The sequence below is a fragment of the Galeopterus variegatus genome, unplaced genomic scaffold, assembly GCF_000696425.1.
Source record: "Galeopterus variegatus unplaced genomic scaffold, G_variegatus-3.0.2 Scaffold4, whole genome shotgun sequence".
Lineage (NCBI taxonomy): Eukaryota > Metazoa > Chordata > Mammalia > Dermoptera > Cynocephalidae > Galeopterus > Galeopterus variegatus.
The window spans coordinates 39846-54480 of record NW_007726115.1 but is presented as its reverse complement, the minus strand read 5'-3'; the positions used below and the strand labels follow the sequence as shown (position 1 = coordinate 54480).

At 40.2% G+C, this 14635-nt stretch overlaps 1 protein-coding gene across 2 annotated transcripts in view; it reads right to left on the bottom strand.

The window, feature by feature from the left end:
- NHSL1 (NHS-like 1) overlaps nt 1–14635 on the bottom strand; it is a 64454-nt gene that overhangs the window by 35660 nt on the left and 14159 nt on the right. For both annotated transcript variants that reach the window (XM_008573215.1, XM_008573290.1), the window contains exon 3: nt 4842–4969. In XM_008573215.1, coding sequence (XP_008571437.1) covers nt 4842–4969 — 128 coding nt within the window. The remainder of the gene's footprint in view (nt 1–4841; nt 4970–14635) is intronic.

The window sequence follows — 14635 nt, the reverse complement described above, 5'->3', positions numbered from 1 at the left end:
TTCTCACAACTTCAGCAAATCCTGTAAGATCCACTTTCAGAATAAATCCAGAATCTCCACCATGGCCATCCTGGTCCTAGCCACAATCAGCTGCCTCTTGTCGGGATTACTGTCATAGCCTGTTGTCTCATCTCTCTGCTTTTATCTCCAGTCTTCAACTCTCCATGGTCTAATCTTTATAGAGTTGCCAGACAAATCACATTAAACAGTAAATCAGATCATGTTACTTCCCCATTCAACTCCTCTAGTCACTCCCCATCTCATCCAGGAACAAAAAATCTAAAGTCCTTACTATGGCCAATTAAGTCCTATGTGATCTGGCCCTTGGTCATCTCCCCCAAAGTCATTATTACCTCTCTTCCCCTCGCTCACTATCCACCTGCTCTGCTCTCTGGCTATTCCTCTCACAGGGTGCTATTGGTTAAATGTGTCCCCCAAAAATTCATGTATTGGAAACTCGATCTCCACTGTAAGAGGGTGAGAAATCCAGTTATGGTATTTGAAAGGTGGGGCGTATAAGAGGCGATTAGATTGTGAGGACTGTGCCCTCATGAATGGATTGATCCATTCATGGAGTAATGGGCATGGTTCTGAAGGCTTCATAAGGAGAGTTAGTGAGACGTTTAGCTCTCTCTTGCTCAGCTCATTCTCTCGCCCTGTGATACCCTGCACTGAAGGCATTCTCCAGATGTATTCCCTGGACCTTGCACTTCCCAGCCTCCAAAACTGTAAGAAATAAATTTCATTTCTTTATAAGTTACCCAGTTTCAGGTATTCTGTTATAAGCAACAAAAACAGACTAATATACAAGGAAACCAAACTACAGTCTCCAGGCTTTTGCACTTACTGTCTCTTCTTCCCAAAGACATTCGTGTGTGGTGTCCTTACACTTCACCCTGAGGTCTGTTCTGACACCCTCAGACAGTTCCAGAACATTCTATCTAAAATGGCAGCCCTGCCCCTCTAGAACTCTCTTTACTCTTGTTTTATTTAGCTTCAAACCACTTATCACCACCTGGTGCTATACTGTATTTGTTTGTTCACCATCATCTTCCTTTCCATCGCAGGGACTTTGTCTTGTTCACTTGCTGGGTCCTCAGGACCTAAAACAATGCTTGGCGCACTGAAGGTGCTGAATAAATTACCGAGTAAATGAATGAATAAAAGGCCTGTCAAAAGATCTGAGAGAGCAATCTTATTCCACCCCCTACCTTGTAGACAAGAAAATTAATGCCTTGAAGGGCCTGTGATACATCCCAAGAAACACAGCAAATGGCAGACCTGAACTTTAACTCAGTCTCCTAACTCCTAGAATGCCACCATCTCTTAACTTCCTTCCTTCCTTACCAACTACACAGCTGCTCCTTTGAAGTCCTCAGTTACCTCTTGCCTGTTGCAAGAGCCCTACAACTATTTTTTTTTTACATATCTTACCCTCTTCTTACCCCTACCTATATGCCAAATACTTATTGCAGCAGTATATAAGTATAATAATACTTATTATACACATAAATACACACACACACACACCTTCCTGTTTATTCTTAGTTCTCCCTACCCCTGAGAACTATAAGCAAGAACAGATACTACTTTAATCTTTACATTTTGCAGCACCTCATATATAGCATATATCCTTAGGAAACACTTATTGCATAGGCTGCTTTCTCTTCCTGGAATGCTCTTCTCCAAGATTTCTGCCTGGCTTACTCTTGTAATCACTATCACCTCTTTGCTCAGTAAGGGCTATCTTTTTAACTTAGAATTGCAACCACCCCTCCCTCTGATTTATTTTACTCCAGAGCACATGCCACTTTCTAATACAGCAAAATTACTTATTTGTTCTTAGTGCCTCCCCTTGAAATCAAAGCTCCATTGAGGGCAGGGATTTCTTCTGTTGGTTCACTGTTCATCTCTACATCTCTGACACACAGGAGGTGCTCAATAAATACTTGTTTTACAAATGAAGTATATATTATTCTGTGCTTAAAGAGCCCTTTTTCAGAACACATTGAGGAAGGATGAGGAATTGTCTGGGTCCCAAATGACCACCACTGAAAGTTCTCCTTAAGTATCACTAACAATAAATTCCAAAGATATCAACATAATTTCTACCAAGAACAAGTATTAACCTGAATTTTTTAAATCACGAAACTAACACAAAATTTATAGCAGTGAAAGAAGACCTGAAAGCAGCTGTGTTCTTCTGTGAGAGCTCAAATATAGGAAGGCCCTGAGTGCAGATCCTGTGCTCGAGCATGTAACAGGGAGCTCAGAAACTAGCTCTCCTCCCCCACACACCAAGGGATGCCAGCACTGCAGGCCCTAGGAGACCTGTCTAAGGTCTCACAGTCATTTTCTGGCATCTGGTTTAGAGATACCAGCACTACCAAATTGCACAAAGGTGCTTATGATGGAAACATTTGTGTTTACTGGCATATGTCATGTCATATCATATCATATAAAGCATGACGTTGATATATATGTGTGTGTGTACACACATATACATATTACACATATTCCTGTACAAATATATATATACACACACACACACAATTTTACACATGATCATTACCTACATGCCAGGAGCCTCGTTTTCTCTGGGGTGATGATCCTTCCACACACTCTCACACATGTTTGAGAGGTAGAGCTGCAGCACAGGTATGCAGGAGTAGAAACTAGTCCATGGAGGCTCACCTTCCCTCAGAATTGAGGGTCATGGTAAGGAAAGAGCTGTGTGAGGATTTAGAAACTATGTTTCCATATTTCAGAAGATCCTAGGATGTTGTCACGATAATGCCGATTTGCCATCAGGGGACTCTGCTATTCTTGGGTACTCACAACTTGTGCAATCAGCTGCACCAGAAACTGTCGCTGCCTCACCGGGCCCCACTAGAAACTTTTCCTCCTTCTCTGAGCATCAGTGTAAGGCTGAGGTATAACTAAATAGACAAAAACCACCACCTGGGTGGGAGGGGGGAGAGGGAGGAGGGAGGGAGGTTTCGGTGATGGGACACAATAACTAACTACATTGTATATTGACAAAAAAAAAAAAAAAAAAAAAAAAACCACACTATACAGTTCTTCTGGTCTTCGTTTTCGTTACTCATACCAATAAGTGAAAAATAAAAGTTTTTTTTGTTTGTTTGTTTGTTTTGTCTTTTTTTGTCTTTTTCCGTGTCCGGCAACGGATGGCAACCCTCAGTGTTGCCCCGGCAACGGGATCGCAACCCTCGGCGTCGCCCCCGCGCCTCGCTCAGCCAGCGAGCGGGAACCGGTCTGTATGTGGGATCTGAACCCTCGGGCGGGAGCGCCGCCGCGCCTCCCAAGCGGCGCACTTATCCAGTGCGCCACCGGGCCGCCCCGAAAAATAAAAGTTTTTGAAATTAAAGATCAGATCAATTTTGAAATGGCTGCTTTTCCCATTATAGTAAAAGACAGTCTCTGCATATTTTAGAGTCCCAAAGCACTAACCTAATATGTGAAAATACCTTTAAAGAAATGGCAAAAACATCCTGTGATAAAAATCTGGGTGGGGAGGGAAGGGATGGGTATTTGTTGATCCAAGAGTACAAAGTTTCAGATAGTAGGATTAAGTTTTGAGATCTATTGCACAAGCAGGGTGACTCAGTCAATCATAATGCATATTTCAAAATAATTAAGACAGTAAATTTCATGTCTTACCATAAAAAACGATAGGTAAGTGAGGTGATGGATATGTTAATTAGCTTGATTTTATCATTCCACATTATATACAAACACCACTGTCCACACTGTACCCCGTAAATGTATGCAACTATGTATTAGATACACTGTGCCTCATAAATGTACACAATTATGATTTGTCCATTAAAAATAAAATTAACTTTAAAAATGTGAATCTAAGAAAAAAATCTGGGTTCAATATTAATTTGAAGACCAAAAATTTAAGGTAGTAATTTCCCATTTTTTGATCAACTATTATCTTACTTTGTTCTCTGAACAAACCTATTTGTCAAAAAGGATAATATAAATTTTGAATTATGTTTTCCAATGAGTAAGGCATTTACATATTTACCTAATTCCACTGAAAGTTTTTAGATTAATTAAAAATGGTTTCTAAATCAAACACTGTTCATCAAATCTTATTTTGTTTAAGTAATTCCAATGACAGTCCACATTACTTAATAAAATCAAAATAAACTGCATAAATCAAAATCTCCATACATTTTAATTGTTTTGTGGGCATTAAGTACTGAGAAAATATACTTTTCTTAAGTAGTTTGTAGTTTCTTAAGAGATGGCATGAGAAAAAGGGACCCAAATGTAAAACAGCATCACTAGGTCAACTGGCCAGTGCAGTAATATTAGGTAAAAGCACTGCTCATGTTTGATCTGTATTGAAGACCCTGACCACTTGTGAAACAGTGGCTCTTGCTGTTTTTACAGTTCTTATTTGTTACCTAACTGGATTCCTGGTCATATGAAAAACTAAACAGAAATAAGACTTTTATTTTTTCCAACCAAAAGAGAATATTTGCAATGAACAAATATGCTGATTTTATGGTCCTTTAATGAATTCCTTGGGTTCTGACCTTATCTTTTTAAAAATTAGAATCATTTAATATTTACAGAAAAGTTGCAAAGATAGTACTGACAGTCCCTTGTGTACCCTTCACCCAGTTCCCCCTGTGTTAATATCTTACATAATCATGGTACATTTGTCAAAACCAAGAAATTAACCTGGGACAATCCTATTAACTGAAATACAGACTTTTATTCTCATTTCACCAGTTTTTCCGCACGTGTCCTTTCTCTGTTTGGGGATCCAACCTGGGATCCCACGTTGAACTTAGAAGCTTTACCTTTTGATCTGTTTCTTCATCCTCGTCTTGATAATCATCACAGAGAGGGCTGGAGTTGGCTGCAAAGCTGGGTCCCTGAGAGTAGTACTGAGAACTTCGGTAGCCATCCCGCCGCAGTTTATCACATTCTGCAAAGGGCACAAGCAGGAGGGGAGGAAGGACATTAAAACCCGGAATTTCTTTACTCCTCTCTCCTTAGCTTTTCTAGTAATATTTTCCAAGGCATAATAAGATTGCAAAATAGTAATGTTAATAATGAAAATGACGATAAAAAACAACCAAGAATTATCAAAGCTCCTACTATACACTACATACCATGATAATAAGACACTTGAAATGGATTCTCTTTAGGGCTCACAACAACTGTACGAAGTCGATACTATCACTAACTCTAACTTATTCACAAGACATTGAAGTTTAGGGTAATTAAATTATTTGCTTTGTAATGTTATACAAGTAAGCAGCAGACTCAGAATAGGAACCCAGGGCCTTAATTACTATTCCATATGTGTTAGTCTGTTTTGTGTTGCTATAACAGAATACCGGAAACTGTGTGATTTATAAAGAAAAAGAAATTTATTGCTTACAGTTTCTGAGGCTGAGAAGCCCAAAGTCCATCTGGTGATGGCAACCGTGGGGTCTCACATTGCAAGATGGTGGGAGCAGAGAGAGAAAGACAGACTCTCCTCTTCTTTTAAAGCCCTCAGAACAACACCCCTGACTACCATTTTTAATCCATTCACTACTGCACAGTCCTACAATCCAATCACCTCTTCAAGGCTCCACCTTTCAATTATCATAATAGGATTTCTCACCCTCCTAACAGTCAGAGTGGGGGCCAAGTTTATAATACACAAAACTTGGGGGATACAACTTAAGTTTCAGTGAGGTTTGGGGGGACACAATTCAATCTACTACACCATAGTTTTGGACACTAAACAATTGATTATGTTATTTCACATTTAAAAAATATATAAGCGATTCTCACACTATGCTGTTTCCTATAAGGTTAATCAGTGAGGCAAAAAAGACACTTTTGAACAGAAAAAGGACATAGTTTAAAAGGGTCCTGGCTTCTTCTTTATCGATATTTTGTTTTATTTATTAAATATTTGAAAACCCTGAATGCATAGATAAGTAGCTGCAAGTGGTAACAGTTTATATTGACTTATTTTACAAGGTTCACCCTGAATCCTTAGGAAACTTCAGTTTTACAGAGATAGAAGAAATAGCTTTATTTCTAGCCACAGGAAAGTTAATTAACCCTATAAGTTTGAAATTATAAAACTTAACACTATTTAAACATTACCTTTAAAAATCTGTTTGATGTATTGGATACCATGGATGATTATGTTTGAAAAGAGATTTCCCCTCCCAGGAAACAAGGAGTGTCTGGTGGGCTAGGTCATTTCTAAAGGTAATATTAGTTCTCATATTCTTGGCAATAATATTAAAAATAGCCACAATGACTTGACACATGTTAAATATTAAAAGACCAAAATATCACAAAATCACTATCCATTTGTCACAAGCAGAAAAGCCTGCCAATTCTTAGTACTCCAGTGTGTGTCACCTGTTTGAGCCCAGTCTAAAAGACAATGCATCTTTTTCTACCATGAAGTTTCTGTCACAGAGATGTTTAAATAGTAGTATAACAAACAGTGCCATAACAAATGAAATACGATGCTGGCTCTAAGATTAAATTAGGCAGCATAAATTTATGGCAGATGATCGATTATTTCACTCTTATCAAATTTCTGAAATCTAGTAAACTCATCAAATTCCATTGTCACTTATTCCAACTCCAGGGGGAATCTAGGAAAATTTCCTCTTGTCAAGTTGCATTAGATCTGTTTCTAAAACCATGGCTTTGTTCATTAAAACTGAGTTTATTGTCTGTAGAGTCTGACAAGAGAGCCAGCCATCATGAATAAACAAAGACTTCTCAAACACTACCCTGCGGGAGCAAGCGCAAGCCAGGGCATCATTCACAGCCAGGTTGTGCCAGCAGCACAGCTGGAAACAAGAGACTGAATGCAACAGAAGATCTGTCTTTACTACACACTCTTCTCACCAGAGAAATTTAGAGTAAAACTGTGTATTGTTCTCACAGTTCTGCTAGGATAAAGGTATCACTGTTCGTTGCGCCCTCTGGTTTCCCAACCACAAATTCCCTCCCCCTTCTTCTCATGTCAAACCATTTTCTTTAGCACAAGGACATGGACAAACATTTCTAGTAGACCAAAGTTTTAAATAAAGAAGAAAAAAATAATCCGACCATCTCATGAATTTAACACTGCTTTAGCCTCCAAATCTTTATGCATTAAGGTTTCTTTAGATGATACATTTTTAATACTTTAGACATGTTAAGAGAGTTTACTGCAAGAAGCTTTAAAGAACTATTTTCAAAATAATTTTCACTACTGGAAATCCTTGCTGAATTTCTGCTTTCTATGTAATTGTTCCTAAATTTACTCAGTCAGTCACAATGAGCTAGAATATGCAGCAGTTACAAACAGTCCCAAAATCTCAGGCTTGACACAACTAGTTGTTTCTTTCTGCACATTCTCCTCATCTAGGCAGAGCTGGCAGGGGCTTTGCTCACCTCATTCATTGTAGGGACCAGGCAGATGGAAGTTCCACCTCATTGTACTTGCACGACCACCAGCAGTGCAATCTCACACTGGCTCTCGGAACTTCTATCCAAAAGTTACAAGGATTATATCCGTGCCAATTTCTTTGGACAAAACAAGCCACAAGGCCATACCTAACTGCAAATGGGACAGGGAAGTACAATCCTACCTCATGTGCAAGGAAGAAAATTAGAATATTCAAGAACAGCTCTAATTACTCTACCAAAAAAAAAGGGATGACATTGAATTTAAGATTTCCCAGATTCTTGCTACCTGTTCTCTCAACACTTATTTCTTACTTATTTCCAATCCTTCTTGAACGAGGTTGAGAGCCTTTTGAGGTGACTTTACAACTACAATGAAAAGCTACCCTTCTACATGTTGGTAATAGGCTGGTCACTGGGAGGGACCCTTTGTGGAGGAGCAGTGGCATATCCATAGAATTCACGTGGGAGCTGGCACCACTTAGCACCTGTGAGACTCAGGGGACAGCATTTGGATCTCTCAGATACTCAGATTCTGCCTCTGTAGAACAGGAACATTACTCCTTCTGGGAAGCTGTAGTGAGTTTCATTCAACAAATATTTTCAAATGTTCTGCTCTGCTCCGTGCCAGGCACTGTGTCAGACTCTGGGATGCCAGAACCGCACAGAACCCTTGACAAGTGGATGCTCAAAAAATGGTCTAAATTCAGAATGTATAAAATTATTATTTAATTAGTTTTTATGACACAAAGCCTTACACTTAGAGGTGACTATACTGGTGCTTAGTAAATGTATAACGACATATTGTAACTACCAAAGCAAGGAAAGGACAGAGGTTCTCTGATCTGAGTATGTGTTATGGGTTAAATTGTGTCCCCCCCAAAAAAATATGTTGAAGTCCTAGCCCTCAATGCCTGTGAATGTGGCCTTACTTGGAAGTAGGGTCTTTTCAGATATAGCCAGGTTAAAATGAGGTCATCAAGGTGACCCCTAACCCAACATGACTGATATCCTTATAAGAAGAGAAAACAGAGACACGGGGACCCTTTTAAGATACAGAGACACACAGACACAGAGGGAGGATGGCCACGCGAAGACAGAGGCAGAGGTTGGAGTGATGCTGCCACAAGCCAAGGAGCACCTGCCACTAGAAGCTGGAAGAGTCAGGGAAAGATCCCCCTGGAGGTTACGGGAGCATGGCCCTGCCACCACCTTGATTTTAGACTTCTAGCCTCCAGACCTGTAAGACAGTAAATTTGTTGTTTTAAGCCACCCAGTTTTGTGGTACTTTGTCACAGCAGCCCTAGAATATTAACATAGTATGGAACCAGGAGATGCTAAGATGTGGGAGAAACTCATGAGGATCTTCAGAGAAATGGGTGGGGGCTGCCCTTTGGCATGAACATCAGTGCATCACAGAAGGAAATTTCAACAAGAATTGGGTACCAGGAGATGTCCACTTTGGCTCCTGAAGAGCTCTGCAACTCTGGGCAAGAAACATCTGTCAGTCTCAGGAATTCACATCTAAAGGTCCCAAGACAAGTTACCTTTTGTGGCAGGGAAAGGAGGGATGGATGACAGCTCCCCGCAGGCACAGTATTAATGACTGTGCATTAACAACATTAACTCTGAGTGAGGGCTCCCTATGAATAGCCGCTGTTCTAAGCACAGATGACAACAGTCTAGCCCCTACTGGCCTGCGGTGGCAGCTGCCACACTTGTGGGCCACCCAACTCAATGTACTCCTTCAAGACAGCTTCATCAAAATGCCACTCCTCCTTTGAGGTTGACCTTAAGTCCTCTCTTCCACAGACTTCCCTAGTTACTCCAAATGTGCTATCCTGAATTCTTCAATATCACAGTGATGATATCATAGCTTTAAGAACTGATTTCCTACGATAGTTTGCATATACCACTAAGTCACTGCAGAGCCTTCTATTTTCATTTATATACATTCACTCTCCCCTCCAGACAATAAGCTTTTTGAAGGAAGAAGCCATCCTTCTTACTTCCTCAGATCCTCTACTGTGCCTCAGGTACTACGGTGGTTCGGTTTTTTTTCTTTGGCAGCTGGCCAGTAAAAGGATTAAACCCTGGACCTTGGTGTTATCGGTGCCATGTTCTAACCAAGTGAGCTAACTAGCCAGGCCCTCAATTGACGTTTTCAATGAAAGAATAGCAAAGAAAAGGATTAAGGAGGTACAATAGCAACCACTGCCAAAGGCAGAATAATAGCTACAAGAAGTCATTGGCCCCTAAGACTACTCTCTCTCCTCTGTAACTCATGTGTTATGACCTCAGGGCAAAGCACTCACCCCACCTCCACATTTATGCATTAACTCAACAAATGCCAAGCACTGTTACAGGCACAGAAGATTCCACAGTGAACAGAACAAAGATTCCTGTCTGCACAGGGCTTATGTTCTAATGAAGGCACAGATAACAAACTACATAGCATGTTAGAAGGTCCTGAGTGGTAAGAAAAAGACAAAGCAGGAAGGGAACAGGGAGTGGAGGGGGTTGGTGGTGTTGGGACAGTCCAGGCCTCACTCAGTGACATCTGAGTACAGAAAGAGTGTTCTATCACCCTGACAAAGAGCTGGAGGCAAGTGTGGTTTGGGCTGAGTGAACACAAGGGACAACAGTAGGAGATGAGGTTAGGCAGGGAAAGAGGGGACAGATGGTGTACGTTACTGTAAGGACTCTGGCTTTTACCATGAGGTAGAGGGGTAGCCAGCCTCTGGGGACTTGAAGTGACATGATCTCATGTGCCTTTATCAAACCTTATTCCTGCCTACTCCCTTCCCTAAGATGCTAGGATTCAGCTCACAACTACTCAAATATATAAATTCCAAATAAGCTACAGTAAGAGTTTGAAGGTTTTCTATATCAGAAAAAGCTAGTCACTTAGTGATGCTAATAAAAGTACACGGGCATTTTTACCATTGATTTGTGTAACTCTTCATAATTGATTTTTTCATATGTATAATTCCATAAGACTAAGCATATACTATGCAGGGAACATTTTCCTGCGTTTATTATAAAGATTCTGAAATATCATCTGGCGGGGGGGAGTTCTTAACAAATAGATTAGTCATCCTTACTTAATAATAGTTCTTAATCTCTTTGTTAAGGTTAGTAAGGGTGACTCGCTTAAATGAGAGGGAAGAGGAGTAGAAGTAGAAGAGACAGAAACTGAATGCAAAATGAAGTAAAATGGGATTTGTTTTTCTATTCCCCAAGGCAATGATATGGGAAGATGAGTGGCTGCTAAAAGAAAAAAAGCGAAAGCTTGCTGACTTCTGAGGCTGTGTGAGGAAGAAGAGAAAGGCACAACGGAAGAAGCACTGAGAACAGGCGCTGCCGCGGGGAAAGAACTGCGGGACCAGGGAAGTGGGCACCTCTGCCATCTCCCAGGTCATACGGGCCGTGCTGGTGTGTGTGAGTGTGAACTCCTAGGGAAGTTTGGGAACATCCAGGTCAAAAGCACAATTTTGGTATTTCACAACAGCACAGTAATTTAGATATACCATATATATATATTTTTTTTTTAAAAGATGACCGGTAAGGGGATCTTAACCCTTGACTTGGTGTTGTCAGCACCACGCTCAGCCAGTGAGCAAACCGGCCATCCCTATATGGGATCCGAACCCAGGGCCTTGGTGTTGTCAGCACCGCACTCTCCCGAGTGAACCACGGGCCGGCCCAGACATACCATATTTTAAAATATGAATGTGGTTTATTTTTAATAGTACTAAAACTGATAATCCTCCTACTACAACTCAAGGTCATTAAACATTGGGAGGACTCCAGCTCCAAAGTCAATTATAAAAATAATGGTCATGATGTGCTGCTTCAGTGAGAATGTCCTTTGATGAAGCAGAGTCTGAAAATCTTTTTTCAGATCACTGATTTTTAAAACCAGTACTACCGACACTCTTCTAAGCTGAAAGTCCTTTGCCATTATTACCATATTTGTGTTTAAAATAATTTTGTGGGAATTGAAGGAAAGCAGGCGTTATATCTGTCTTATGGATTATGAAACCCTGGTGAAAGTTCTGGTAGATCCAGGTTTCTAAACTTCTATCCTGGTTATTTATTCATCAGAGTATTAACAACAGGGTGAAAGGCCATCTGTCGTATATCTTCGTCTCAGCCCAGGAGGGCTGAGAATACATAAGACTACATACAATTAAGTTTTGAAGGAAATAAATTCCAGGCAACAGCTGTATCTGGTGTTATTTAGAATCTAATTTGAGCTTTCCAGTAAGCACACAGGAAAAACTGCACTTAAATATTATGCTTTGTAAACATTAGAGAACTTATATTCTCAATAAAAATCAAACCAAAATGCATTTAAAAATATAAGGGATTAATCTCCCACTTCATTAATTTATTGTGTTTGACAATAATGGAAAAGAAAGAAATTATACTGATACTGTTATTAAGATGCTGGCTTGCCTCTCATGCACAAGGAATTTTCCAAAAACTCACTGGATTTTCCATAAATTCTTCAATGCAGTTGAACTTCAATTTGTTTAAACTGTTTTCAAGAATCAACAAACTAGAACATAAGAGACTATAGATATTCAAACATTTTAAAGTTACTCAGTTACTTGTAGCCCATCAAGAGAGTTGAAACTCTGTGTCAAATCTTACAGACAATGCAGATTTAATATAGATCTTTTCAATGATTATTTTCCTAGATAATTTGATAGCCATTTCAAATGACAGATTTCAAATAAATATGCTCTTTTGGCTTATTATTAGACTAATGATTCATTCTTTTAATCCTCCCCTCCCCCTTTTAGAGTAAGAGTTGCTATGTAGTTATGCAGAAATACTTACAATGGCATAAAAGCATGTTATTGCATATCATGTATTAAACTCAAATTTATCTCCCAATAAATGCATATTTGAGTCCATAAGACCACTTCTTCACCAATCATCATTGAAATGACATTTAGCATCCAAAAGAACATAAAAGAATAAAGAGAAAATGTATGGCTTTAATGATTAAGCCCAAGCCTTTCTAAAAGTTCTCAAAGTAAACATCTCATCTCTTAATGGTGCATATAGACTAAATGTCCCAGGTGCTAGAATATAATTTGCTTAAATGCAGGTGAAGAAAGAAAGGGCCAATCAGAAAAATTGCCAACTATCACTCAGGTGGCAAGGAAAAGGGAAGTCTCTTGAAGGCAGTGAGTCTCACTTTGCTTTAGGGGAGCTAAAGTGATCCAGACTTTTATTCCAGCAGAACTTTGAAAAAAGGGAAGTCATGCTGGTGACCATAATGTTTTCTTTCTAACTATGGTTCTATGATTCTCCTAAGAGATACCTTGACTAGCCACTTCTTTCTAAAGCTCTGACTATTCTTCTTCCAGATAGTCAAAGCAGTGCTAATGTGGAGAAAACATAAAATGAATAGGCAGGGGCATCAGAGCCCAGTTTCTCAAGTCCCTTTCTGCTAACAGCCAGAGGGAGGAACAGCAGTAAAGAGCTCACACTCTGAAACTGAATAGTTGTGTGTTGGAATCCTACCTGTAACGAGCTAGTAGGCTGAAGGATTAGTGTCCAACCTTCAAGGTGCTTACAATTTAGTTGCTTTATTAAACAAGTTCACATGACAATTTATAGAGCACTGGTTCTCCAGAGTAAGGTGCATCCCCTGGAGGTCCTGTTAAAAACACGGCTGGGCCCACTCTCATGTCTGATGCAGTAGGTCTGGGGCAGGGCCCAAGAACTTGCATTTCTAATGAGTTCCCAAACAATGCTAATGCTGCTGGCCTGCGAGACACACTATGAGAAAATTGCTTCAGAGCAAGGTAAATACTTATGGAGAAGTAGAAATAAAATTGAAGGTGGTCAACATGATATCCATCTGGGGTGGAGATGAAATAAAAGAGAAGTCGTCTCTACTTAGAGGACGTGCCAGGTGGGGCTCTGGAACGGGAGAAGAGAATTTTGATAGTTTGAGACCTCCTACATATTCCACATAGAAAGGATAAAAGGCTCAAGAGGAAAAGAGGGTTAGTCTGTTTCTTTTACCATGTCACAGATGATCCACACTCACTCAGAGAACAACAGGAAACACAGGATGAAGACGAATTTAGCTGATAGGGTGCAGATCAATGGGGGAGAGAGAGAGAAGTATGTTATATCTGGTATCTACTTTTACGCCTAATGAATACTGTTTTGTTTCAGGAAAAGCTTTAGTTTTGCTACTACAGAACTGCATTACATGTCAAGATTTCCTTAAAATGCTTGGAGGGTTCTTGCTTTTATTTTAACATTGCATTTGAGCTCCAACTGCAGTGGAAGCTTCCTGCTTCAGGCCCCCATCTTTTACCTGATTACTGTGGTAACCTCCAACTGGTCTCCTACTTCCACACTTACTGTGAACTTTTAACACAGAACCAGATTGATCCATTTTCAAATGACGAGTCAGATTATGTCACTCCTGAGCTCAAATCTCTCCAATGCCCTGAAAAGTAAAAGCCAAAGTCCTTCTAATAGTTTCTAAGCCCTACATGATTTTATTCAGTGTGGGTGGCTGGCAGGTGCTGAGTTCATTAAATGAATGAACGAGCACCTGCATTTATTCAGCAGAACACTTGCAGGGCGCCGTGATCATATGATAGAGATGCTGGCCCCACTGCTCACCCAAGTGTATTTTATCCTTGGTCACGCTTTCCATCTTAATTAACCCAAGGCATCTGACCTGCCTATCTATCTGGTAGTCCATGTCATCACTGTTTATTAAGCACAATTTGGGGGGGATGGGCTGGCACCAGCATCAATACAGACTTTAATGCCCTCCCAATAAATGTATTCCCCCCCATGCACAATTCATATATTCATGAAATAAGAGGATGAAGAGCAGGTGGGACAGTATGAGATAAAGAAAATGATGTTCAGTGCTTGATCAAGGTTATCTAGCCAAGGAAATTTAGTTTCAGGAGAATTTTGGAGAAACTGACCAAATTAAGACTAACTGCATCACGGGCAACTCCCAAAAGCTTTCTGGTTGGGCAGAACAGATGTCACAGGAAAGCTGCATTTTCAGAGAAAGCTCTCAGACAAGTTTTGGGGAGGAGTAAGATAGAAGAGAGGAGATGGTGGTAGAATGCCACCTTGGAAGCAGATGGGTTTCTTTGCCACAGGCGGGGGTGGGGGG